The sequence below is a fragment of the Camelus dromedarius genome, chromosome X, assembly GCF_036321535.1.
Source record: "Camelus dromedarius isolate mCamDro1 chromosome X, mCamDro1.pat, whole genome shotgun sequence".
Lineage (NCBI taxonomy): Eukaryota > Metazoa > Chordata > Mammalia > Artiodactyla > Camelidae > Camelus > Camelus dromedarius.
Genome location: NC_087472.1, coordinates 109,403,636 through 109,431,518, shown reverse-complemented (window position 1 = coordinate 109,431,518; position 27,883 = coordinate 109,403,636). Strand labels below are relative to the sequence as shown.

General features: G+C 48.0%; 1 protein-coding gene and 1 long non-coding RNA gene across 4 annotated transcripts in view; one reads left to right on the top strand and one right to left on the bottom strand.

Moving 5' to 3' along the window:
• LOC135320091 (uncharacterized) overlaps positions 1 to 27,883 on the top strand; it is a 483,416-nt gene that overhangs the window by 424,648 nt on the left and 30,885 nt on the right. The window lies entirely within an intron of this gene.
• The window catches only part of LOC105105077 (anosmin-1), a 170,631-nt gene continuing 154,028 nt past the window's right edge, over positions 11,281 to 27,883 (bottom strand). For both annotated transcript variants that reach the window (XM_031445982.2, XM_064482614.1), the window contains 5 exons: positions 21,217 to 21,311; positions 18,789 to 18,960; positions 17,507 to 17,727; positions 16,340 to 16,484; positions 11,281 to 15,168 (listed from right to left, as the gene is read on the bottom strand). In XM_031445982.2, the coding sequence (XP_031301842.1) occupies positions 15,110 to 15,168; positions 16,340 to 16,484; positions 17,507 to 17,727; positions 18,789 to 18,960; positions 21,217 to 21,311 (692 nt within the window). In that variant the 3' untranslated portion in view covers positions 11,281 to 15,109. The remainder of the gene's footprint in view (positions 15,169 to 16,339; positions 16,485 to 17,506; positions 17,728 to 18,788; positions 18,961 to 21,216; positions 21,312 to 27,883) is intronic.

Below are 27,883 nucleotides of genomic sequence, written 5' to 3'. Positions count from 1 at the left end.
TATTAGAAAAGGAGATTTTGTGCTGTAAAATCATAGAGGAGGAGATACAAGGATGCACGCGAATCCGTCAGCAGTGAGCACCTCTGGGTAGCTGAGCGGCAGGGCGTAGGAGACGGGCACTGTACACGTTTGTGTGTGTGTCTGCCACCTGAACGTCTCTATCTGAGAACATATCCAGCTGCTGTGGAAGGCAGATTAGCTCCTCCCCCCGGCCCCTCACACGTGCCCACGTCCTAATGCCTGGAATCTGTGATGTGTTACACAGCAAGGGGGGCTGAAGGTTGCACCTGGAATTAAGGTTGCTGATCAGTCGACTTGAGAACAGGCAAGGCACCCTGGACCACCTGGATGGGCCCAGCGTCATCCCAGGACCCGTAAAAGTGGACGAGGAAGTCTAATTCAGGGTGTGAGAAGGACCTCCCCCCATGCCTGGCTTTGGACAGGTAGGAAGGAGCATCCAGCCAAGGAAGGCGGGAGCTGCTCAGAGATGGAAAAGGCCAGAAAACAGGTCCCCCAGAGCTAGCCCCACGCCTCAGTTTTCCAGGTCTCTCCAGTCAAGGACTTTGACTGTTTCTGAGTGGAGTTCACGGTGTGTCAAGCACCAGATGCTCTGCAGCAGTTAAACACAGAGGGAGAGAGAGGAGTAACTCAAGTTTTCTTCTTCCAAGCCATTTGTTGCACAGAAGAATCTAGAAAACCACGCGATGGTGGAGAACACTGATTTTTAAGCAGGTTAAGAAGCAGCCTGTACACATTTCTGACAGAATGATAAAGGGTAGATGCCAATGATGACACACAGACTCTGGCTTCCTCAAGAAAGTGTGGCTTGGAGAGTCATTCCTGGATGGGACTCCAAGCCCCATCTGAAGACTTTCCCAGGGTGGCCGAGGGCGTCACTGCTGTGTGGTTTGCAGGCAGCCCCGTTGTCTGCATTGCCCAGTGGGCTAGAGCTTCCTACTGAATTCCTGCGTCTTTGCAGGCAGATACCCCACCTACGTTTCTCACCGCCGGCCCAGTGAATGGCCCATTACTGAGCAGGGCGGTCAGCGCCCCCGGCCCGCCCTGTTCAGGCATCCTGAGGTTGACAAAGCTTTGCCGTGGACACAGATTAAACGCTCCCCTTTTATGCTAGAATTGACTGGAAGGCCCCCTCCCAGCCCCGGAGCCCAGCTTTTGTTTCTGGGACTAAAGCTTCCGAGCCTTTGGATTCTGGACAGACATCAAGAGAACAGCCTCCAGCCGAGTCGCAAATGTCCCGTGGGGGGGCAATGTGAACAGACAACAAGAACACAGCAGAAAGCAGCCCGCAGGGCGTGACTTCTCGGGGCAGTAAAAATAAAATAAAACTTAAAAAATCATGCCAAAGACTCATCTCTTGAAGGCTTTCCAGAGACTTCACGGAGCTCACCATCCAGCTCGAGAAAGTACACATCCCAGGCCCTGGGTCGTGCCGTCTGCTGTACAGGCGAGCTGGTTCCAGCTGAGCTCCTGTCACACAGCGGGGCTGCAGTTGGCCGCCGGCACTGCCAAGTCCGCTGGCAGGATGGAGGTTCTGCTCCCCAGGCAACTCCCACCCCTGGTGTTTTCTTTTGCATTTTACAGGTGCTAGCTTGTCAGCAACTGGCTAAATGCCAGTGGTTTGGCTTCCTTGAGGAAGCGTCATTTGCTCCAATGACAGACAGTTCAGCACCTGTAAAGGCTGGGGATGAAGGTCCCCGGGTATCTGGTCCATGCCGTGGTGGAGCCCTGACGCCCGCGCTCGGACCACAGCTGCAGGGCCCGTCTGTGCCTTTCCGGCCGTGCGGACAGAATTTGGCCTGGGCTTCAGTCTGGGACACTCTGGGAGCCTCTGGGAGATGCCAGGGGACAGGGTGATAGATGGTGCGGCCCGGAGAGGAGTGACAGCTCGTCTGCACCCCTCGCCCCATGCCTGGAACCGAGTCCCACCCTGACATGTCAGAGGAAGAAAGTCTTCAAAGCGAATCTGATGCTAACGAGAGCACAGAAATGCTTTGCATCACTGGTCGTGCAGATTCTGGAGCATCTTTTAGCAACTGTTCCCTCTTGCGTGATCGCTCTGTGAACGGAGGACTGGTACATCCTTTCGTTACGAAATCTTAAACCATCTCACGGAGTTATTTTGGAAAAAATCGTAATTATCCTCATGTGGACAGAAAGTAATACTGGGCCTTCGCTTTACTGCTCAGTCATTAAATGTGTTTTAAGTTAAGGAAAATAATTACCTCATGATATTTATGTTTAATCTTTGATACAGTTTATCAAATAATCACTTACTTATATACAAATAATGTTTAAAACACATTGAAAAATATAGGGAAACATCTGCCCCTGTAAATGCATCTTCCCCTTGTGGACATAGAGTGCTCAGAAACGTGAGACCGGGCCAAAGGTACAGACCTCACCATTTGTACCATATTCCAAACCATGCGGAACTTTCCTTCTCATCAAACCTGCAAAAAGGAGCTGCTTTTTCTTTCTCTTAAAACCTCTAGACAGACTTCCAGATCTGCCATCTGACTGGCAAAGAGTTGCCAACCCCAGCGTGAATCTCTGCAGACGTAACTCGTGACTGTATAAATGCAGCGCTTTTATTCAGGTCGTCTACCACGTCCTCCAAAGTGTGTCCCCCGAAGTTTCCCACACTCACTCAGAACCGAAATGGAACGATGATTTTCTGTGTAAATAATAAAACAGTTACACACTCTCCCTTGCTATCTGGATAAGGCAGGGAGGAGAGAAAAAAGGAACAGATTTTGTAAAAGAACTTCAAGGTTATCCATATTCTGTAGTTTGCACACCAGTTGCCAAACGCAAGTCATACTGCGAGAGAGTTACATCTCGGGCATCTTGCAGGAGACTTCTGTTCTGTGCTGAGAGTGTGGACCACCCCGGAAGTCAGGGGTCTCTGGCTAGCTGCATGGTACAGTCAGTCGGAAGCTCTAAGGACATCCCACGGAACTGGTCGTGTGTAGCTCAAAAAACAAAACTGAAACAAAATGTACAGATACCCCCCTACATATCAAGCCACATCTATATGTACAAAGATATATTTAGTATCATACACATTTAGTATCCTAAAGTATTCACACACATCTATGTAATAGGTTATACATACATACATAGTATTTCACAAACACGTAATACATAGTGTTTCATGAACGTATATCAATTACACGTGCATACATAAACTCCTGTGTTTACTTATTTACAGACTAGATGGCACCTTTTGTAACCTGAGTTTGTGGAAGACAGGCTGGCAGGCAGGACAGTTTGGTGGTTAGTGGCAAGGATGCTGTGCTGACATTCGTGGCCTGGGTTTGCTTTCAGATTCTGGACATCGCTAGGCACCTGCTCTGGGCAGTTGACTTAAGCAATTTGTCTCGTACTTGTCAGCTTGAAGATGCTGCCAGCCCCGCGGGATGGTGGTAGAAATGAGTGAGTTCATGCAGGTAGCACACTCACAAGTGCTTCACAGTGATTCAGCCTACCAAATGTTAGCTGTGAGGTTAATTCTTTCAGCTGTTTCCCTAGTGAAATACAGAGAGGTGGGGGTGGGGGTGTTACAGTCGACCCAGCACGGTACCACACAGGTCCACCCGACGGAGAGATGAGGGCTGGTTTCCATTAGTCATCATGAACCGAACCGCATGGGATGGGCTGTTGTCTGAGATGAGGGGGGAGATACGTGGGGTGACAGGGTCAGCCACAGTCAGTTTGGGATCGCGCACATTCTGGGGCTGGAAGCATCCCGACTGCTCGGCGCTAACGGGCTGTCCTGGACTGCATTTAAATCACTATAAGCTGTCTCTCTGAACGCTTTTTCACAGCAGTCAGGAAAGAGACGTCATTTCTGCTAACACACACACACAAGAATGTCCACAGGTCTGTTTGACTAACCCCGTGTTTTATCAGTGTTTCCCACAGTAAATTCTCAGTTGCACCCAAAAGACTGAACGAGAGGCGTCTGTCTGTAGGACAGGCCACCCCCGTTCCCAGCTGGTATATTTGCCTGCGCACTCAGGTCTGCACAAGGTGGGGGGAGCGAAAGCTGCGGTCGCTCTGGCTCAGTCAGGATGTGATGCTTCCGCAGGACTTCTGCCTCTTCAGTTCTGCAAGCAGGATGTTCACAACATTTATCATCCAGAACCTCCTCACGGTCTGGAGGTTCTCAGCGTGGGCACGTATTAGCATTACGCAGGGACCCTTTAAACAGCCCTGATGTCCACCCTTCACTCCAGACCTAAAGGGGCCAGAAGATGGTAGTAAAGACTCCCCGGGGCTCTAACTGCAGCTAGTTTAGGAAGCATCCGAGCCAGGGTGAGGATCGCGCTAGTAACTGGAGCTGATTGTTCAAAATGCGTCTTTAAGGGGTACGTCAGCCTGAAACGCGAATCTGTTTCCTACTTTGGACAGTGTCTAACTTTCTAAGCAGTAATGAATTTCCATCTCCCTTTTTTTCCCTCCGTAAAAGCCACTTCTACACCGTAAATATGCATCTGAATTCCTCTCAGTCTGTGCAATGGCTTTTCAAATCTGTGGGTTTTACTTAACACAGAAATTTAGTTTCACTGGACAAGACAGACTTCTCTAGACAGACGTGTTAGGTCTGCACCTTTAGGAAAACAGTCCATTGCCTGAAATTCAAGACAGGATCAAAGGCATATTGAGTTGATCATTTCAATAGCATGTAACTTAAAATCAGCATAAAAAAAATGGCATTCCATTGCAAACATATGAATACTTCCTGAAAATGAATTTCTTCAAGTAATTATCTTTTAGACAGTCTTTTGCTTAAAACACAGTGGCATGTAGACATGTAATAAAACCACATAGAACTAAACACCCACGTGTGTGTGCGTGTGAATCCAGGGAAATCTGAATCAGCTCTGAGGACGGTGTCAGTGTCACTTTCCTGGTTGTGACGTTGTAGCTTTGGACATGTTACCAGTGGGGGGAACTGGATGGAGTTGTAGGGTAATAATCTATTACTCCTTTTTATTAATTGAAGTATAATTCACTTAAAATGTGTTCATTTCAGATGTGCAGCAAAGTGATTCAGTGAGACAGTAATAGATGCATGTGTTTTTAGATTCTTTTCCATTGTAGGTTAATACGAGATACCGTGTGCTCTACAGTAAATCCGTATTGTTTATCTGTTTTGTATGTAGTGGTGCATATCTGCTAATCCTGTAGTCCTAATTTGTCCCTCCCCCACTTTCTTTCCTCATTGGTAACCGTAAGTTTGTTTTGCCTGTAAGTCTGTTTCTGCTTTGTAAATAAGTTCATTTGTTTCTTTTTTTTAGACTCCACATAGAAGTGATATCATATGATATTTTTCTTTTTCTGTCAGACTTCACTTAGTGTGATCATCTCTAGATCTAAGTTGCTGCAGGTGACCACACTTCATTCTTTTTATGGCTGAGTAATATTCCGTTGTGTAAATACACCACATCTTCTTTATCCAGTCATCTGTCAGTGGACATTTACGTTGCTTCCACGTCTTGGCTACTGTAAATAGTGCTGCTAGGAACACTGGGGTACAGGTATCTTTTTGAATTAGAGTTTTCATCTTTTCCAGATATATGCCCAGGAGTGGGATTGCTGGATCATATTGTAAGTCTACTTTTAGTTTTTCAAGGAACCTCCATCCTGTTCTTCATAATGGCTGCACCAAACTACAGCCCCACCAACAGTGTAGGAGGGTTCCCTTTTCTCCACAGCCTCTCCAGCATTCATCATTTGTGGACTTTTGAATGACAGCCATTCTGACTGGTGTGAGGTGATATCTGCTTGTAGTTTTGAATTGCTTTTCTCTGATAATTAGTGTTACTGAGCATATCTTCTCATGTGCCTGTTGGCCATGTGCATGTCATCTTTGGAGAAATATCTTTAGGCCTTCTGCCCATTTTTACATAGGGTTGTTTTTTTTTTTTTTTTTGATATTGAACTGTGTGAGCCATTAGTATATTTTAGATATTAACCCCTTGTCAGTCCCATCATTTGCAAATACTTTCTCCCAGTCTGTAGATTGTGTTGTTTATGGTTTCTTTTGCTGTGCAAAAGCTTTTAAGATAGATTAAGCCCTATTTGTTTATGTTTGCATTTATTTTTTGTGCCTTGGGAGACTGATCTAAGAAAATGTTGCTATGATTTATGTCTGAGAATGCTTTGCCTATGTTCTCTTGTAGAAATTCTATGATGTCATGTCTTAAACTCAGAATGGCATAAAGACCTAATTTATTTGTGTGTAAGGTGTGAGGGAGTGTTCTAACTTCACTGATTTACATGCAGCTGTCCAGCTTTCCCAGCACCAACTGCTGAAGAGACTGTCTCTTCTCCATTGTGCATTCCTGCCTTCTTTGTTGCAGATTAATTGGCCATGGGCATGTGGGTTTATTTCTGGGCTTTCTATTTGGTTCTATTTATTCATGTCTGTCTTTGTGCCAACACCATGGTGTTTTGATTACTGTAGCTCTGTAGTACTGTCTGAAGTCTGGGAGGGGGATCTTTCTGGAGCTTTGGTGGTAAAGAGATCTGTCAGTTTCCGGGTGGTTTTCCGTGAGAACAGCTGCACATGTAGATGTATTTTTGATGTGTTTGTGGGAAGCGGTGGACCCCGCATCCTCCTGCTCCACCATCTTCATCCTCCTCCTCCCTTTATTATTTCTTAAAATTGCACATGGCTTCTTTAAGAAGATCAGCAGACCGTGAAACCAAATGCACATGGTGAGGCTGGACAGCAGGCTTCCTCAGCCCCTGGTTCTCCCTCAGGTCCACACGTCGCAGGCATCTTCCCAGCAAGTCTTCAGTGATCGTGTCCTGATGTCACGGTCTCTCCCCACTTCCTCTCCTCCTTACTCTTTCTCTGCCCTATTCTCCGCATCTTATAAATGCCCTCTCAGTGCCTCTGCTTACTTTTCACACTTACCGTTTGTCTTTTTTTTTTTTTTTTTAACATTTTTTATTGATTTATAATCATTTTACAATGTGTCAAATTCCAGTGTAGAGCACAATTTTTCAGTTATACATGAACATATATATATTCATTTTCACATTTTTTTCTCTGTGAGCTACCATAAGATCTTGTATATATTTCCCTGTGCTATACAGTATAATCTTGTTTACCTATTCTGCGATTTTGAAATCTCAGTCTCTCTCCCCACCCTCAGCCCCCTTGGCGACCACAAGTTTGTGTTCTGTGTCTGTAAGTCTATTTTCTTTCTCTTTCTGGCTTACTTCATTTAGAATGACATTCTCCAGGAGCATCCATGTTGCTGCAAATGGCATTATGTTGTCAGTTTTTATGGCTGAGTACTATTCCATTGTATAAATATACCACTTCTTCTTTTTCCAGTCATCCGCTGATGGACATTTAGGCTGTTTCCATGTCTTGGCTATTGTAAATAGTGCTGCTATGAACATTGGGGTGACGGTGTCTTTATGAAGTACGGTTCCTTCTGGATATATGCCCAGGAGTGGGATTCCTGGGTCATATGGTAAGTCTATTCCTAGTCTTTTGAGGAATCTCCACACTGTTTTCCACAGTGGCTGCACCAAACTGCATTCCCACCAGCAGTGTAGGAGGGTTCCCTTTTCTCCACAGCCTCTCCGGCATTTGTCACTTGTGGACTTTTGAATGATGGCCATTCTGACTGGTGTGAGGTGATAGCTCATTGTAGTTTCGATTTGCATTTCTCTGATAATTAGTGATACTGAGCGTTTTCTCATGTGCCTACTGATCATTTGTATTTATTCCTTGGAGAATTGCTTGTTTAGGTCTTCTGCCCATTTTTGGATTGGGTTTGTTTGTTTTTTTCTTATTAAGTCGTATGCGCTGCTTATATATTCTGGAGATCAGGCCTTTGTCAGTTTCATTTGCAAAAATTGTCTCCCATTCTGTAGGTTGTCTTTTTGTTTTACTTATGGTTTCCTTTGCTGTGCAGAAGCTTGTAAGTTTAATTAGGTCCCATTTGTTTATTCTTGCTTTTATTTCTATTGCTTGAGTAGACTGTTCTAGGAGAACATTTTTGAGATGTATGTCAGATAATGTTTTGCCTGTGTTTTCCTCTAGGAGGTTTATTGTATCTTGTCTTATGTTTAAGTCTTTGATCCATTTTGAGTTGATTTTTGTGTATGGTGTTAGGGAGTGTTCTAGCTTCATTGATTTACATGCAGCTGTCCAGGTTTCCCAACACCATTTGCTGGAGAGACTGTCTTTATTCCATTGTATATTCTTGCCTCCTTTGTTGAAGATTAGTTGACCAAAAGTTTGTGGGTTCATTACTGGGCTCTCTATTCTGTTCCATTGGTCTATATGTCTGTTTTGGTACCAATACCATGCTGTCTTGATGACTGTAGCTCTGTAGTATTGTCTGAAGTCTGGGAGAGTTATTCCTCCAGCCTCTTTCCTTTTCCTTCAGTAATGCTTTGGCAATTCTAGGTCTTTGATGGTTCCATATAAATTTTATTATGATTTGTTCTAGTTCTGTGAAATATGTCCTGGGTAATTTGATAGGGATTGCATTAAGTCTGTAGATTGCCTTGGGCAGTGTGACCATTTTAACAATATTGGTTCTTCCAATCCAAGAGCATGGGATAACTTTCCATTTTTTAAAGTCTTCTTTAATTTCCTTCATCAATGGTTTATAGTTTTCTGTGTGTAATTCTTTCACCTCCTTGGTTAGATTTATTCCTAGGTATTTTATTACTTTGGGTGCTATTTTCAAGGGGATTGTTTCTTTACTTTCTTTTTCTGTTGATTCGTCATTAGTGTAAAGAAATGCAGCTGATTTTTGAACGTTAATCTTGTAACCTGCTACCTTGCTGAATTCTTCGATCAGCTCTAGTAGTTTTTGTGTGGACCTTTTAGGGTTTTCTATATATAGTAACATGTCGTCAGCATATAGCAACACTTTTACCTCTTCTTTTCCAATTTGGATCCCTTTTATTTCTTTCTCTTGCCTGACTGCTGTGGCTAGGACTTCCAGGACTATGTTGAATAGGAGTGGTGAGAGTGGGCATCCTTGTCTTTTCCCAGATTTTAGTGGGAAGTTTTTGAGTTTTTCACCATTGAGTACTATGCTGGCTGTAGGTTTGTCATACATAGCTTTTATTATGTTGAGATATGTTCCCTCTATACCCACTTTGGTGAGAGTTTTTATCATAAATGGGTGTTGAATTTTATCAGATGCTTTTTCTGCATCTATTGAGATGATCATGTGGTTTCTGTCCTTTCTCTTGTTGATGTGATGTATTACATTGATTAATTTGCATATGTTGAACCACCCTTGTGTCCCTGGGATGAACCCCACTTGGTCATGATTTGTAACCTTTTTTATGTGTTGTTGGATTCTATTTGCTAATATTTTGGTGAGGACTTTGGTGTCTATGTTCATCAGTGATATTGGCGTATAATTCTCTTTTTTGGTAGTGTCTTTGTCTGGTTTTGGTATCAGGGTGATGGTGGCTTCATAGAATGAGTTTGGGAGTATTCCCTGCTTTTCAGTCGTCTGGAAGAGTTTGAGAAGGACTGGTATGAGTTCTTCTTTGTATGTTTGGTAGAATTCCCCGGTGAAGCCACCGTTGATGTCTTAATTGTAAATGTTGTCATTCTTAGTCTTTGCCTTGCCAAGTTCCTCCTACTTTGTTGTCCGTAGATCAGAGCCTTTCACTCTTAGAGACCCTAGATGAGCTGTTCACTTTCCTCATCTTATTGTAAAATACGTTCCGTGACCCCCAGGGATTGATGACAGAAAGTACTGGTGCAAATGTAATTAATTCCTATTAGTTGCAGTAAATTATTTAGGGATAACCCCCCAGTTATCTGACATTTTTAGACACACACACACACACACTCTCTCTCTCTCTTTGGAATTTCGCAGCACCTCTGCATAGCTATTTACAACCCTCACAGTATCCGTGGAGAGGGAAAGTCTTTGCACTGGGGGTCAGAGGCAGAGAAAGGACAGGCACCGTCCATGTTCATGGCACAAGAGGGCCCCTATCCTTTCTCTTTTTAAAATTCTGTCAGTCACAGCTCCGTCTCTGCATGTGACAGTTCCCTTCAGTGGCTGGTGTATAGAAATGTCCTCCAATTAGAGCAAAGTCATGTTCTCAGGACACATCTGTGTGAAAACATGTCCCCAAGAGAAACAATGTTAAAAATACTCATTGGGTCTGAGTCTCTGCTGTGGCATCCCACCTGCCCAGCAGCCCCCTGGACCTTACAGTGTAGCCCGAGGGGAAAGCATGTGGCGGAAGTCGAGTTTTTCTTGTAGCCCTCCAGCCTGACCTCTGGCGGGGGACCCACCGTTGCCCTGCTCTTTGCAGGAGAAGGTGCAAGACTGGAGGGTGGAGGGCCCGCAGGTGGGCCGCAGGCCGTGCAGTTGTGGGGAGCAGCCGGGGACATGGGAGCGTCCGGGGCGGGGGTCATTCAGGCTGACGCCTCTGTGGTGACGGGGCTCAGGCAGCAGGGTGGCCTCGGTAGCCGTGCTCAGGAGGGTAAGGGTCAAAGCCAGGGCAGGACCAGGAGGGCTCCCCCGACGTCGTCGTCACCTCTGCTTACTCTTCATTTGAAAATCAGAGGGATCATTTACCCCGCAGACAAAGCCAGGGCTCTCCCGCCATTCCTAGTCAGGGTCCCGCCCACAGGACGGGACCAGGCCCACGGCAGAACCTAAGGGCATTTCTAATGAATAGATGTATACGTAAATAAATAGGCGAATTTATGCAGAAATAAGCCAGGTTTTCTAGGTAACACTTTACCCCTCATGTTCACGGGCCAGCATTCTTCTGATTCACCCAAGGAGATGCCCTGGGTGCACCGTGTGTCAGCCCGGGGGACACAGTAACCTCTCCCACCTCCTCTTGGACACAGGAGCCTCCAATGGCCTGAAAACACAGGAATGTGGGCGAAAGCTTACTAGCCCGACCCATACCTTCCATTTTACGGATCTATTCTGGGGGGGATGGTGATTTAAAATCAGACTGTTGGTAGCAGATGCCACCAAAACCATCAGTAGTGGTTTTAAATGCGATGAAAGAATTCTGAAGCGTTGACTGTCGAACCATAAATAATTCCGTCAGGAGGAAGTTCTGACTGGTGCTGAGCAGCCCTCAGCTTCCATTCAGACAGACAGGGGGAGTGAGCTTGTTAAGTCTCCCTGAGATCACAGGGAACTGTTAATTTTCCTTTTTAGATGGAAAAAAAAATGGGTGTGTATGTTTTTTTCAGGCAGAAAAGGAATCTAGTCCCCTGGGCAGGTTTAAAGATCCTTTATTAGGGAATCAGTATGTACAAACTCTAACATGAAGACAGTAAGTCACGGAATATCTACTTACAATAGATAAGTGTCTATTTACAATACTTTTTTGTTTTTTTACAAACTTTTTTACAAGATTACTTCTCTCTAAACATGACAGACACACACACAGAAATCAATCTTTTTTTATTACATACATAAATAAATATTGACTTTAAGCGACCACTCTAAAGGACGTGTCTATAAGCCGTCTGGATGAGAAGGGAGCCGTTCAGTCATCTGCACACTACAATATAATTAAGTAAACAAGAAGTAATGACAGCTCTGCGTACAGACCTGTGGTCATTACTCTGTGAGCTGTGTAACTTGGTAAAACATTCAGAACACGGTGAGTCCATGCAAAACCACAGAGCAGAGTCGCCTTCTTTACGCGTTTATTTGTATTTTAAGTGAATTTTAAAGTACATGCAACAGGTACTTAGCCTCTGTGTTCTGGTGACAATGTGAACGTTCGCATAACAAGATTTAGAGAGATTTGCAGTCCCGGGAATGAGGACACTTGCCTCCACGGCACACACCGCCGCCGCCGTAGGAAGGGCACTAAGTGAACGCGCTGTTACCATAGGTGACGGGGATGCAGCCGTAGGACAGAACTCCCGTGCGTCCTTGTGAGGCAGACACGAGCCCAAGCTCAGCCTTCTCGTCAGCTTTTTCAGTGGAGATAAAAGGTACACGTAGGGCTTTAAGTCACGTGTGATAACCTCCCAGCTGTCGCTTCTCCTGCGGTTTACTCGGTTCCCCACCCAGGGCAGATTCTCATCCTTCAGTAACGATTACCCTGGATGCAGCGACTCGCCACCAGGGGCACCCTCATCCCCCGGATGGTGGGCGATGTCTGGGACCTGGTGCTGGTTACACCTGGGGGGGGGGGCACTCCTGGCATCACCATCCTGCAGTGCCCAGGATGTCCCACCACAGAGGACCACGCAGCCCCAGATCTCAGCAGTGCCGAGGGCAGAAAGCCGGCTCTGTGGTGGGTTATAGGTTCTTTCAGGTTTCTGGGGCAGAGAGGTATTTTTAAACTTTGAATTTTGTTTAACAAGCATTTCAAAACATTACCTGTCATCAACCTTACTGTCTTTAATATGTCATACTAAACCAGCGGCTGCTGTGAAGGGACACGCATTTGTTTATGGCCCCACAGAGTCCACTTAGAACACAGGGCAGCGCAGATCAGCCCACCGCTGAGGACGGATGCTCTCAAAAAACAGAACACGAAGCCGCGATGTAAACTGAGTGAGCCCCTGTGTTGGGTGACTGCATATTTCTCATGAGCTCAGTTTTTTAGAGAGTAACTACTATCACTTTGTATTTTTTTTATGAGAGAAATGCATCTAATTTCAGTAAAACATATCAGAGAATCAGCCACTAAAACTATGTTTTAAATAAAAAACAGACTTTCAGCTTTTTATTAGGGCAGTCACATTTGAAAAATTCAAAAGGTTGTCATTCTGTCTTTGCTCATTTGCATATTATTGAAGATGACTGAAATTTACAAAAGAACCATTTTTTATTGCCTAATTTATAGCATTTTTCTTCCAATAAGACTAATGAAATTTAAATTACTGAACATTATAGAAAAATTAAATGCTCATAAGAGCTGCTTTAGATTTTTCAAGGAAGGTGTAAGCTTTAGAACCTTTATCTGAACTAAAAATATATTCACTCAATGTCTATTAAAAAGAAACATCGTTAAATGTTATAAAAGTAAACTTACTTAATAATTTAATCGTATTTTGTATCTGTGCATATATGCCTGCATTTTAAACTATACAACAGTACAAAGATTTGCTGGCACAAATACCTGGATTTGTTCAGGGCAAATTAAGGTAGAAGAGACACTCGTGGCCAATAATTTGAAGTCTCCATTTTTGAAATTTTAAGAATTTGAAATTCAGGTGCTGGCAGTGGCAGTGGAATAAATGGTAGTTTCAGAGAAGATCTGTTTGCTCAAGCTCAGGGGTGTTTCAAATGAAGGCCGCATTTCCTGTTCTCTCCACTCAAAATATGTAACTTGTGGAACCAGGGGGTTTCCCTGACCACGGTAGGAAGGCTGTGTTCCTGAATGGTAGGCATCCTGAATGTAGCAATAGAAATAGGTGCTCTGCGTCTTCTGTGGCCTCTGCTTTTAGACAGAGCGTGAAGCCTCACACAGCAAACTTCTGTCTCCTCTTCCACCTGCCAGGAGTGGTCAGGGCACCTGCTGGCTCTAAGGAGCCCCGACAAAATGACCGGCACCAAGTCCCGCCGTGAAAACCCAAGGAAACCGATCCTGAAAATGTCCTTGTTTGACTTGACCTGTGTAGAGCATGACACGAGGGAGCCTTCCCATTAAACTGTTTGATTCTGATAAGTTGTTCTTTCCTCATAGAACCAATATCGGTGGGGAAAATAGATTGTCCTCATGATCTTTAGAAGAACCGTATCTTTATCCAGCTTGGTGAGCTGTGAAAACAGTTCCTTAAGTGATTTCTACTTCAGGCATATGTGTGTGTGAGTTTGTGTGTATGTTTACAGGTACATATATGCATGTACACACACGTGCATATACAGACTCACATACACATACACCTATTTCAAAATGTATATATGGGTATTTCCTGGAGGAAAAAACCGTATTAAACTAAACATTTCTGGGTTTAGGGCTGCCCCAGTGTATCTTGCAATGCTATATATTGACAACATGTTTTGACTAGAGTTTATGCTATAAAGGGAAGGTTTAGAGCCTGGGAACATTTTTCAAATAAGATATAATAGATTTCAAAGAGTAAAGAAAGGTTAATCAAAGGTAAGTAGCTGTCCTTCTGTACCCATCAAGGCCCCTCTGCCTTTCTTTACTGCACGGAGATTTTAATTTCTACCAAACCAATAGCTTGCTTTGAGAAAAAGCAGGTCTCAGTAAAGATCAGAAAATATGCCATAGTTGGGATTCTTTCCTTTCAAGCAAGAGGTTTTGTCAAGTTTTCGATCCATGAAAGTGACAAAGTACACCAGCAGCTGATTTCCACACTAAGGGAAAAATAAATAATGTATCAGGGAAATCTCTCGTACTGTAGGATGAAATATTTAAATGTATCCCCAGAAAAGCATTTTAATTTCTCCAAGGCAGAGCCTGGGTAGCAGCATAAAGCACTGACTGACGCCCTCCTGTTGTGGATGTGTTCTGCTCATCCTCGTTTTCAGAACTCTTATTTGCCTTCGTACAAAATGGAGCTTTGGTGCTTGAAGCGGGTGCTCGTTAAGTTCTAATTAATTGGTACATGACAGGTCACAAATTTTCCGTTAAAAAAAAATCACACGTGATAAAAAGCATCTTAAGAAATATCTGAATAAGTCGGCCCTAAAACTGTCTAAGCTTAGTGGGGTTTTCCAGTCAAATCAGTGACTTAACTTCAGAACGTTCGCTGGTACCTTTCTGCTTCACACGCGTATACCTCGGACGTGCGGAAACTGTGTGCTGCGCAGGAGTGTTTTGAGAAGCCGCGGCTCCCAGGTCAGGGACGTGTCAGACCTGCAGGGCTGCACTGGGGTTGGCCAGGCCACACTGGGAGGCAGGATTAGGCCTGGTCTCCCCACCCCCGGGGGCTCGCTGGGTGTCCGTCGCTGGTTTCCAGGTGCGTCCAGGGCCGGCGGAAGGCGGGGGCACCGCGGGTAGACGGGAGCGTGAGGCCCCTGGAAGCACCTCCCGCTCCCGCCGGGAGGCGGGCTAGTCCTGGACGTCCCGCTAGCGTGCAGGTCCGCGCGGTTCAGACTCCCCGTGGAGCAGCTCAGTATCTTCCTGGAGAAGGCCTGTAATGCTGGGGATGACGGTGCTTAAGGTGGGGCCCTAGAAAGTGACGGGACAGCGGTGTCACAATGCTGAGCAAACAGCAGGAGGCATCAGACACGGGCTCGCCGCCTGCGTCCACGTCCGTCCGGTCCTTCCCGTGCTGACTCTGAACTTGCGCGCGTTCCTTCCTTCCGCCTCTCCTCTTCCCCTCCCCGTCTCGTCTGTTCCCTCCCCCAAATCATAAAACCACAAGAGAAAGGCGGCAAGCTCCTTTAAGTTTACAGTTACGTAAGCAAACCAAAATCCTCTGTAGTTCCTCAGAAAGTTTAAAAATTAGCATATACTTCTATTACCCAGAATTTCAGTGGGGGAACATCGGGACAGCATTCAGCCAGCCCTTACAAACAAGGGGCCACGAATCTCTCCCTCCGTGGTTTTATGTGTCCTTAAATTGTAAGTGTAAAAAGCCACGGGGGCAAATGTGAGCCATCAACAGAAGTAAAACTAGGGTGACGTCTCAATTTTATTAACACACAGCCCTTTGCCATGGCTTTTTTTTAGGTTTTAAGCTGGGGAAAAAATTAACAAAGTACATAATTTGAAAACCAACAAGAGGCTCACTGTTTTGAAAAGAATAGGTGACAGCTCTTTGTAATCTAGTTGATTTAGCAGTAAGTCAAGTAGAGTGATTTGGGTCAGAGTCTTAATTTAGATGACTACTCAGATACCTGTAGAAAGAACATAAGCTCCTTAGCAAAAATATGACTTCCTATATTGTCCTATTTGAAAATCCTAATTTAAAAGAAAAATGAAGATTACTATGAGAGTGTAGGTTTTTCTGCCCCCATCTGTATTTATGATTAAAAGACAAGGAAGAGAATGCATTATGTGGGAAAAAACGGAAGTGTGGAAAGGAAGAAGAGGGGGGAGAGGGCAGGGCACCAGGAACAACTCAGGCTCCCAGGGAGGTGTAATAACCTCCCGGAAGTAGGCCCACATGGGAGAGAGGAGCTCAGACACAGAGAGTGCTCTCTTCGTAGGAACCTGCACTGACGTATCTATTCTGGCTTTTCACCAGGAATGTCCAGGTGCAGGGGGCGGGGCTAGAGCGGGGTGAGGGTGGAGCCAGAGCAGGGGCGGGGCTACAGCGAGGGCGGGGTGGAGCCAGAGTGGGGGCGGGGCCGGGGCGGGCCGGGGTGGGGCCAGGGCCCGTCAGGGCGGTACTCACGGTGCGCCGCCGCTGGAGGCGGGAGGTCCGGGGTGCGGAAGGTCTTGATGGTGGCGGGTCCCTCCCCGCCCGCGGTCAGCACCTGCACCTCCAGGCGGTAGAGGGTGGCCGGCCTCAGGTTGGGGACTGTCAGGACGTAATGATCCTGGGGGCGGGGCAGAAGGGGAGACCCTCATCAGGGACCTTTGGAAAACCCCACACACAAGGGCCTCTTGTTCCGTGACCCTCTCCCTCTGTCCCGTCAGCGCAGGACGGGTTGCTTTTTCCGCCGCTGCATAATTGGGGGAATGTGTGTCCCGTGGGCCAGGATCCTGCCCGGCTGTGTCAGCACCCAGCGCCCGGCAGCAAAGGCCCTGGGCAGAGTTAAAACGTGCCAAGAGGCCGGTTCTCAGGGCTCACCCTGCAGACTGCATTTTTTATTCCTCAGCGTAAGACTTTCCCAGGGTTTCAAGTTTTCCTCTGCACATCTTGTGATGTGAATTGTTGATCATCCAAATCTCAGTGAACGAGCCAACTGCGTTCCTTAAAATACAATATCTGTCAATGCTCCTAGCTGAAAATGTTTATTTTTAGGCCAACACATTTTTCTCAAAATTGAATAAAACCTAATACCCATACATAGAATAATTACTTTCTAATTCCATGGAATTTTTTCCTTTTTGGAGCAGGAGTTGCACATTCTAAGGGCATTTTTAGAGAGGGTAAAAGCCCACACGTGTTTGTTTTTTTTTCCCCCCAAGCCAAGGAATTAAGTGGCCTGGAAGACAGGCCAACTCATTATGGGCTCTGGCCCAGTTTGAAGGGGAAAGGAAGAGAAAGAACAAGCTTCTTTGAGCTGTTTTCCCCCAATATAACGCTTCAAACAGGACACGTCCACGTGGACCTGAGGGACACGGGGTTAACAAAGATGGAAGAAAACGGTTAAATCACTTGCAGACCACAGAGACAGGATGAGTCTGTTGACGAGCTGGCTGTGATAATGAGAACTGACCTAGACGATGGTTTGTAACACTTGTTAATACTCGCAAAACCACAGTAGGAAGACAGGGTACACCGGACACTCAGTCACGTGGCCCTCGCTCCCGTGACAGAAACAGCCGCCTCTGACCCTGAGGAACCCCGAGGACGGTCCCAGTGGCGGGACCCCTGAGGGGCCAGGGCACCCACCGAAGGCAGGATCTGGGACTGCGAGATGATGCTGTTGGGGAGGCTGTTCTGTCTGCTCTCAGTCGTGACCTCGGCCCACGTCACTTGGAAGCCAGTCCTGGGCTGGAGGAGGTGGGCCTTGGCCATTGTCCAGGAGAAGTGCCCTGTGATGTTCATGTCGTGGACCACGAAGGAGGCAGACAGGTTCTCGGGCTTGGCGGGACCCCTGGAATGAACGTGACCTGCACCAGCAGGAAGAGGGAAAAACCAGGGTTAGGACCGAACAGCGATGGGACACGGCCGTGTCACCGGCCTCCTGCGGATTTCTGGCAGCCACTCTCGGGGGCTAGGGTGGAGGCCATGCATCCTCCGTCGTGAGCCCGGGGTCAGATGGGCCCCTCTGCGACCGAGAGGGTAAGGGGTGGAGCAGGAGCCTCGACCGGCGCCTTTGTGCTAAGTCCTTCCAGGCCAGAGTTCTGCTTTGGAGATGGAAGGAGGAGAAGGAATTTTGCGATCTGGCAGGACTGGGCCCTTTCTTACAGCACAGGGGTGACTGCAGTGAGAAGGGTCAATATGAAAGGTGCCACAGGTTTCTAGGATTCTGGGGACTGCATTTGAGATAGTTGTCCCAATGTAGGAAAGGAGCTTTAGAAGATCCAGACAGGGTAGGGCATGGGGTGATGTTGGAACGTCTGAAGATAACTCCCCTGGTAAGGATAAAAATGACATAATTTACATGAAATGTGCACAAGCAGTAGACACATTTGGCTTCATTTCTAGATAGTAGTGCCAGGGAAGGACGTCTTTCCAGTGCTGCTGGAATCATGAAGTGATGCCTGCCTTCACACGACACTACCTGTCACCTTGGCTACCGCCCTGCAGCTTAGAAAGGGGGGGTGCCTTTGTTTTGTAAGTAAGTACATAAAAAACAAACTTTTGGTTACCAGAGGGATAGGGGAGGGATAAGTTAGGAGTTTGGGGTTAGCAGATGCTACCTACTATATATAAAATAGACAAACAACAAGGTCTTACTGTACAGCACAGGGACCTATACTCAGTATATAATATAATAGGTAATAACCTATAATAAGAAAGAATAGGAAAAGAAATACACGTGTAACTCAGTCACTGTGCTGTACACCAAGAACTAACCCAACACTGTAAACCAACTATACTTCAATTTAAAATGTTTAAAAACGGGGGGTGGTACTTTTAGTTTTGAGGGTCTTGTGAAAGGAGGTTTGGGAACAAGGTCAGTGGCCAGCATCACAGACGCCCTCCTGGGGGCTGGGGGGAAACGGACCTGCTTCTCCGGGGCAGCTCACGTGCTTGTGGTTTTTCGCCTTGAGAGCGGAGCACGGCGGAGTCGTAAAGAAAGCGGTTTCCGCCTTCAAGCGGCCCTTCGGCCGCGCTGGTTGGACGGTCACCTTGTATTTGCAGGAAAATGACAGATCTTGGAGAATCATGTAATTTTCCTGGAGCAAGAGAGAGGGAGAATACGCTGGCACGAACTCTCATGGGAGGAAATCGTATTCCAACAAGGTGGCTTTCCTGCTACGGACTGTGCAGCCTGGCTTCTGTAGAAAGCGCAGGGGAGGCGGTGGCCCTGCCTGGATGAGTTACAGCTGCCACACGCTCCCACGGGGTGGGACACAGCCTCCCCAGACGAACAGGGCCGTGGTGATGCCACATCCGAGCAGCCGTCACACCAGTGTTCGGGAGTTGGCAGCAGCGGGGGCGGTGGTGTAAAACTGGAAATACAAACCTAGCTTTTTCTAATATAAAAAAGCGAACGTGGCGGGGAGGGTCTAGCTCAGTGATAGAGTGTGTGCTTAGTATGCACAGGGTCCTGGGTTCAATCCTCGGTGCGCCATTAGAAAAAAACAAGAACGCTAACTCAGGCTCCTCTGAGACACAGGCTCAGGTCTACGCTTTTCCTTAAGAAAATGAAGATGCTCTTCAGCAGTGTGTGTTTCCTCCCCTTCTTGGAGCGCTGCGATTGCTTCCCGCCGGAACAGTGATTAAACAGGATTACGAAAGCCAGACTCAACCTCGGAGGAGTAGGAGGCTCAGGATGTAACGTTACACTAACAGGGAAAGGCGACGTTTAGACTCGGAACAAGCTCGTAACGAGGTTTCTCCCTCGGGGCCTGCTGGGTTCCGCGTCTCCGCTGCGGCGTAAGTTACCAGGGCTCCGCGGACACGTGCGAAAGCTGCAGGCGGAACGTGTTTGGGACCCTTGGGGAGAAGGTTGGGGTCCCTGCCACACAGCACCGTGGGTGAGGGGAGAGCGTGAGAGCAGAGTGAAAACAGAAGGGGAGCCACGTCCTTCCCTGAGCGCTCGAGGCGGGGGCTGGGGGCGGGGGGGGGGGCCACACACGGCCGGTTAGCACTCGCGCCAAGTGACCCGGAGGCAGCACCAGCCTCTTTCCTTCAGCACTTCGTACGGGAATACACTGGGAGCCAGAGGGAGCCTCTCAGGACCCGCCTCGCAGGGATCTCAGGGGCCCTCGCGCCGCGGACGCGCCATCGCCTGAATTAAGTGGGTCTAAGCGCCGTTTAAAAATGGAAACAGGCAAGTTCCGAGCCCTGAGCTGGGCGCTCTTTGCGGATTCTGACTCTTATTTCTACCTGACACGTTAGGTACACTCAGTAAGTGATGATTGTCATCTTCGAGCTCCTGAAGATAAGCCCGGGGTTGGCCAGCCCGGTGACAATAAGCCGGCTTCCTCACGGTTCCCCGGCCGCGCCGTCTGCCCGCAGAATGGTTACTGAGCCCTGCCGCCACTGCTTATTCCTTGCTCGGCTTTTCAAGGGGGTTTCCCTTCTTAAAAGGGTTTCTTTCCTTCGATCTTTTTTAACCAAAGGGCACAAAGTCTGGGAAGAGCTTAAGGATTTAAGGAGTTAAGTCTGGTGACCACAAGTGGGGACAAGTCAAACCCAGCACTAGGCTGTGTGTTTCTGCAAACCTGGGGATCTGTTTTATCTGCCTGCTTAGGTGATGAGATACGATTCTAAAAACACTGTACTGGGTGCTTTAGAAAATGTACAGAAGGTAAACTGCCTTGTTAAATATCACACGTCAATATTTTGTACCCTGGGGACCATGTCTTTAGACAGTTTCTACTGTGTGATCTATTACACAGGCATTGCTGTCACGGACAGCGGGTACGCCCTCTGAAACATTTTGTTGGTTTGTTGATTCTCTGCCATGACTTCTGCATTACTCCAAAATACTTGGAATAATGTCTTGAGTCATCCTGACAGTTACTGGCCCCAAGGATTTTAATAGACCTTAAAGTCGGTGTGTGGTGTACAGGACAGGCCATATATTTCCCTACCTGGATGAGCGGGCGGGAGTCAGGGACGTAACAAAGCAAGACGCTCAGTGACTGTTGTACAGAAATTCACTGAGGAAATGAGACATTAGGCCCAGTGCCAGGTCAGAATTCAGAAAGTAATTCAGAGCTCTTGTGCAATTAAGCTGGAACACACAGAGACTGGAAGCATGAGCCCTGAGCCCTGGCAGTCCCCCTGTGGCACTGTGAAGGGACAAAGGGGTGAGTGACCGTGTGACCTCTGTCTCCTGGTGTCACCTAGTCACCTGTCCCACAGCTACATGGTGAGAACGACGGACCCACTGGACATGGAGTTCGCACCTCTCTCTGTCCAGTTTTACACCCAGATCCGGTGAGTCTCAGTGACACTCAAGCATCACGGCCACCCCTCACCTGGGTCGTGCCCGAGGACGCCTCCAGCCCGGCGGATGTGTTTTGGGCGCAGACTTCTGGAAACCACTGCACGTGATACCGACTGACACCGGGATCTGTATTGTCAAGACAAAGCAAAAAGAACAGTCTGCAAGACACTCCACAGAGCCCCATGGTCTGAAAACACAAGAGAACACAAGGAAGAACAACCCTGTGCGTGATCTAAAAATGCACACGTGGACCTGAGGACACGGGCCTCACAAAATTCTCATCACTGGTTCATTATTAAAAATGAAGTCGGGTGTGGTTGCTGGCAGGGAAGGGAGTGAGGAGGGGTTAACTGGGAGTTTGGGATTTGCAGATACAAACTGCTGTATATAAAACAGATAAACAAGGTCCTACTGTAGAGCACAGAGAACTACATTCAGTATCTCGTAGTAACTAACCTACAATGAAAAAGAATCTGAAAAGGAATGACTGAAACATGCTGTATACCAGAAACTGACAGGACATTGTAAGCTGACTACCTCAAAAGAAATTTCAAAGAATGAAGTTAGGGAAAAAGTAATGTGCTGTCACAGGAAAACTGCACTGAAATAAGAGAACCAGATTAAAAAAGTGAGTAAAGTCATAGCACAGTGACTCCAGGGAGGTGTTGAGAACAGCCTAGCCGCGGCGTCCACGGTAAGACAGTCCCCCGAGAAAGGGTGACACTGAGCGGCCGTTCTCTGACTTCCTGGACTGCGAGACAGAGTCCTCACAGGTCTCTGGATGCTACGTGTTTCTGATAAAGCAGAGGCATTTGAATCCAGGCAAGAACAAAAGCATTGCCCTCAGCACGAAGATGGCGCTGTGCTCCGTCTGGAGCCCTGCGGAGAGCAAGCCCCCGCTCAGACAGAAGACACAGGGCCAACAGCCCCCCCCCCCCGCCACCCCGCCTTACACAAGCGCCTCCCTGCGTTTCCGCGTGTGGGATCCCTCCTGAAATGAGACCTGCTTTCCAAGCCAGGCAAGAACACAGACCCCTTAACCGTGTTCACTTGCTGCTGGAGCGGCGTATTTTCTGTCTGTCTCTCCTCTGGGCAGCCGAGTGTGGGAAAGGAGGTCTGGGCCGTCCTGGGTCTATTAATCACCCAGGGTGTCCCCGGGGCGTGAAAGGCAGCACCCCTTGGGTGATTAGCATCTTGTCCCGAACGCTCACGCCAAGCGTTTGATGGAGGATTTCAGAGGGGAAAACGCTTTGATGAAATGGGGTAGGTCTGGTGGGAACTTGCTCTGAGCACTTTGGAACAAGAAAAAAAGAACTTTCATTCTGAGAAAATAAACAGATACCAAGCGGGCAGCAGGGGTGGTTAAAAGAGGAACCCCCTGATTTGAGGTTTTCACTTTGTATAGAGCAGACATCAAGGGGTTTTTGTTTTCTTTGGAAAAGAAGTACACGTGATACATTAAGTGTAAGTCAGTCAATGAGCGCATTCAGACCCCTTCTTTCAACAAGGGTGCTGTTCTAGGCATCGCAGCAAAATAACCTCCCAGAAGCAGCTGTTCCCGTCGACCTGAAACACTCAGGGGGTGGGACAAATGATAAAGAAAGTGCGTGAGTACGATAGACGGGGGATCGGATAAACACAGAAGGTGAGAGCAGGACGCGTCCTGACGGAGGGTGACAGCTTTAAATGAAGTGGCCGGCCTGGGTCGCGGAGAAGCTGACCTTTGAGGACAGACTGAGAGGAGGGTGGCCGTGGGGGTGGTCAGCGCAGAGCACCCTGGGCGGGGCCGTCCAACATACTGCCTGTGATGACCGGATCTTCTGTACGTGGCGACCCCCAGTCATGTGGGCCTGGCAAGCCACGGACATAGCGCTAGTGCACCTGAAAAATTCTATTCTTAAACTTAATTCATTTAAATCAATTTAAAAGTAAACTAAGAGTGGCTACTGGCCACCGTCTAGGGCAGCACGGTTCTAGCCCCAGGGAGGGGCGGGTGTTGAGCCAGGTGAGGGCGGGCCTGACGCTCCCGGGTGGAGAGCGGTCAGGGGGTGGAGTCCAGTGTGCTTTCCTGTGACTCTATGATGGTACAGCTGATGCCCCGCGGCTCTGGGCAACCTGAGCGGCCGCTACCTACTTTATGGCGTGATTCGGTTCTCCCCAGAGGAGCCATGGCCCTGTGGCCCCATCCGCCGCTCGGCTCCCAGGGCCGCCCAGCCCAGGGTCACGCCCTCGTCTTCTCCCCCTGCCAACAGCTCCCCATTTCTGTGTCCACCTGGGCTATTCCCTGGAAGGGCAGGTGCCCCCAGCTTCTTATCACACTTCTTTTCAAACTCAAGGTTCCTAAAACTACACCCTTGGCTTCTGCCCTCCCGTTGCTCCCCGTCTTTTCAGCTTGCCTTTGATTGAATCATGCCTTTGTGTTCTCTTGTCTGTCTGTGATGCTCTGACGTCCCAGGCCACGCTGGCCCCGGCAGGCCGCCCTCTCAGGGTAGCCAGTCCCTAGAGTAAACCACTTACCTGCGTATCTTTCCTGCACAAACCAGCTGGTCCAGAGACCACACTCCAGCACCTGCTCTGGGGGCCCTCACCACCCAGGGCCAGGTGCCAGACACACAGACAAACCCCTGCCCTGGAGCCCACGCGCCAGGCCCAAGACTGTCTCCTGCCTGCCTGGCCCCTCCCCACAGGAAGCACAGCAAAGCTTCGACCACAGCTCCCCTGCCTCCTGACCAGCCCTGGGCTTCCCCATGTGGCCCGTGCGGTGGGACGGGTCCTCCCCTTGGGAACTGTCAGGAACAGACTGTCTTTCCAATGACTGACTGTTGTCTCTTGCTCTGCTGCCTTCACCAAACCCGAATGACAGTAACACCGGCAGCTGAGAACACGCTGCAGGTGAACAAGCTGCCTTGTCAGGGGTCCTGCACAGCCTGTTTTCAGATGCGCACACAGGCCACTGTCTTCCAAGCTTCAGCAAACACTGGCCTGCGCTTCGCGTGGAGGTCTCTGCAATGAGCATTATTCACAGAGGTTATGGTTTATAAAATCCCTGTGGACCCCAAATAAGCAAATTCTGGATTGCTGCTTCTTGGGGACATGCTGGCATAGATTCCTGGGAGCTTCTGGTCCCCAACTTTTGTCAGCCAACCAATACCTAATCTTATTTTGGTATATTTCTGGGTTTTTGGTTTTTTTTTTTAAGCTTATACGTTTCTTATAAATTCATAATTGTAATATTTCTTTGCTTAAAAACCTCAAGCTGAAAACATTTTGGGGAGCCTGGGGAGCAGGGCTGTCAGTTTCTTTAGCATTCAGCCTCGCAATAATGCCTGCCCTGGAGTTTCTTATCTGTTCTCGTCTCAGAAACCACACATTTAGCCACTTTGCCACCTTTTCAGAGCTTCATCACCAGGACCTCACAGGCAGCCTTGTGTATAAATCAGCGACTTTCCTCTCCCTTTTTCTGGGTGCACCACGTTATTGCTTCCTTAACAGTGTACTCAGAGCCCACAGCTCCCTAACTCATCCCTGAACAGACAGGATGTAGCCACGTCCGTTCACTGGACAGCACAGTGCAGCCCTTCCGGACTGTGCTCAGGGCCAGTTTAACCAGAAAATATCTCCAGCAAAAAGCAAGAAAAGGCAACAGAACAGACCAAAAAAGCCCATGGCACTAAACAGACCATGCAAAGGGACGCGTTCACAGCATGAGAGTTGAAAGAAGAAAGCAGCGTCTCCAACTTCCAGCGGGATTGTGGCCGTGCGGTGACTCCGCGTTGTCACCACCCTGCACGGGCATCCCCACTGAGGACCACAGAAGCTCCCCCACGGTTCGTCTGGGGTTACAAACAAACCTTAGTGAGAAGACAGATCTTCAAATAGAGAATCCGTGAGGGGCAGGATCCACAGTAGCCCGTTTCATTTCAACATCAGTAGCATAATACTCACCCAATTAAACCGAAAACCTTTTGCACAGCAAAGGAAACCATAAACAAAACCAAAAGACAGCCTACAGACCGGGAGAAAATATTTGCAAACAGCTCAAACAGTTCAATATCAAAACCCAAACAACCCAATTGAACCAATGGGTTTAGATCTAAATAGACATTTCTCCAAAGAAGATGTGCAGGTGGCCAGTAGGCCCACGAGAAGACACTCAACATCACTAATTACTAGGGAAACGCAAATCCAAACTCCAGTGAGGTATCGCCCCACAAACAGTAAGTGCTGGGGAGGGTGTGGAGGACAGGGAGCCCTCTGGTGGGAGTGCAGGTTGGTGCAGACACTGTGCCGAGCAGTATGGAGGTTCCTCAAAAAACTTAACAGACTTACCGTATGACCCAGCAGTGCCACTCCTGGGCGTATACCTGGGGGGAACTAACTTGAAGAGATGCCTGTACCCCACTGTTCACAGCAGCACTGTGTACACTAGCCAAGCCCTGGAAGCAGCCTCAATGCCCACGGACAGAGAAATGGATAAAGAAGTCCGTTTATTTGGACGCACACACTATGACTTGGCCATAAGGAAGAATGAAATAATGCCATTTGCAGCAGCACAGGTTACTATACGCAGTGAAGTCAGTCAGAAAGAGAAAGACAACCATATGGTATCACTTACCCCTGAAATTTAAAAAAAAAAAAATGATACAAATGAACTTATTTACAAAACAGAAATAGACTCACAGATACAGAAAACAAGCTTCTGGTTACCAAAGGAGAGAGGGTGTGGGAGGGATAAAGTAGGAGTTTGGGATGAACAGATACACACCACTATACACAGAACAGATAAGCAACAAGGACCTGCTGTCCAGCACAGGGAACTGTATTTACTATCTTGTAATAACCTGTAATGGAAAAGAATCTGAAAATACATACACACACACACACACACACACACACACACACACATATGTATAACTGAATCACTTTGCTGTACACCTGAAACTAACACATTTATATCAACTCTACTTCAATTAAAAAGTAAGGATTAAATAAAACCAGTAGCATAAGTTAGCTTCTTTTAAAAAAGAACGCCACCACATTTTCATCTGTTACCTTTAAGCCAGTCCTCACCGTTTGGTGCAAAGATACGAGACTGAAGTGGTTCCAGTGGCATTGGTTCCTTTAAACGTGATCACTGCAGGGCCGCCCACCCCCGAGGACAGGCCCCAGCCTTCACAGGAAGTCTCAGCCGCATCTGGCATCCCTCCCCTCCCTCTTCTTGGAGCCCGTGGTCCCGTGGGTGTCTGGCCTGTCTCCCCATCCTCTGCAGTTCCTCTCGGTGCCCCCTGTGCGTCCGGTGCTGGGTCACCCCTCTGTGCTGCCACCAGAGCTGGGGTTGCAACACGCCAGGTCCTGCTCGCCTTCCATTCACTGTCTAGACTCTGTAGGTGACCCTCCATAATGCATGCCTGTCACTTCTGCCAACGCAGACTTCTCCCCTTCTAGCCCTGGCCGGAGCTCCACGCAAGGGCAGCTGCTTGCAGCTGGTAGGCTGTGCATGGCGTTGTCCCAGGGGAGGCAGGGACATGGCCTTCACCCCCCAGTGTAAGCAAGCAGCACCTCCGGGCACTTGGGAGTGGCCAGCATGCCTGGTAGTGCGTGGTGAATGATGTGAACCCCAACTCTTCTCCGCTGGCCCCATGCACCTCCCACCCAGAACATGCACCCACCACAAACTGCCCGGCATCCCTGACAGCCGTCAGGCACTGCCAGCCCAGGGGCAGACCCCACTCCCCGCGTCTCCTTCCTGCCCCCTACACGCCCAGCCCATCACCACGCCCTGCAGATTTCATCGCTGAGTCTACCTCAGATCTAGTCACCTCCCTTCCCCTGCCCCATCACCACCCGTTACTGGCCGTACCTGCTCCCTCCTGGCCTCCCGCAACGTGCTCCCAGCACCGTGGGCCCCAGACGTGACGGTGCCTTTCACGGCGGTCCTGCACACTCAGCCAGGATGCTCCTCTCAGAGCCGTCTGTCCCACGTACAGTGTCCAGTTCCCTTCACTCTCAGAGCGAACAGTCCCCCCCCAGCGTGGCCTTCCGGGTCTCAGGGTGATGGCTCCGCGACCTCTGAACCTCCATCTCAGGTGGACACCCCTCTTCTTCCCAGTGCTGTGTTTGCTGCCTGAGTGTTTGATTAATCTCTGCCAACCCCCCCGGTTACCGCCCCACGAACACAAAGAGGGTGTCTCCTCGGGTCCACCTTTGTACAAACAGAGGAGCATGGTTCTGGCAGGTGATAATAAATATGCACTGAGAGGATGGGCGGATGGATGAGTCAAGGAACACTCATTCACATGCACTGTTATTTCACTAATTATCATTCCGCTAATGGAGAAATCGACTTTGTTATAGTCTAAGATACGAGAGAAAAAGAAAGTTCGGAAACAAGATACTGTATTACGTAAGAGAATAAAAAGTAATCTGAAAAAGTAGAACACTAAATAAGCTTAGATTAAAAAATTTCTTCAAGCGTCTACAATGGTGTCTCCAGAAGCCCAGTGTAGGAACATTTAGTTTAAAAACGCCAACCAAAAAAGTGCCCACACTTGTATATGTTATTGGAGCACACAAAAAATTATGAATGAATACAATTAACTAAGTGAACTGCTCCTTTTAGAATAATGTTTGCTCTACAAATTCACTGTTGAAAATAACCTACTTTCTGCCAGAACATCCACTTCTGTAACTCAAATAAC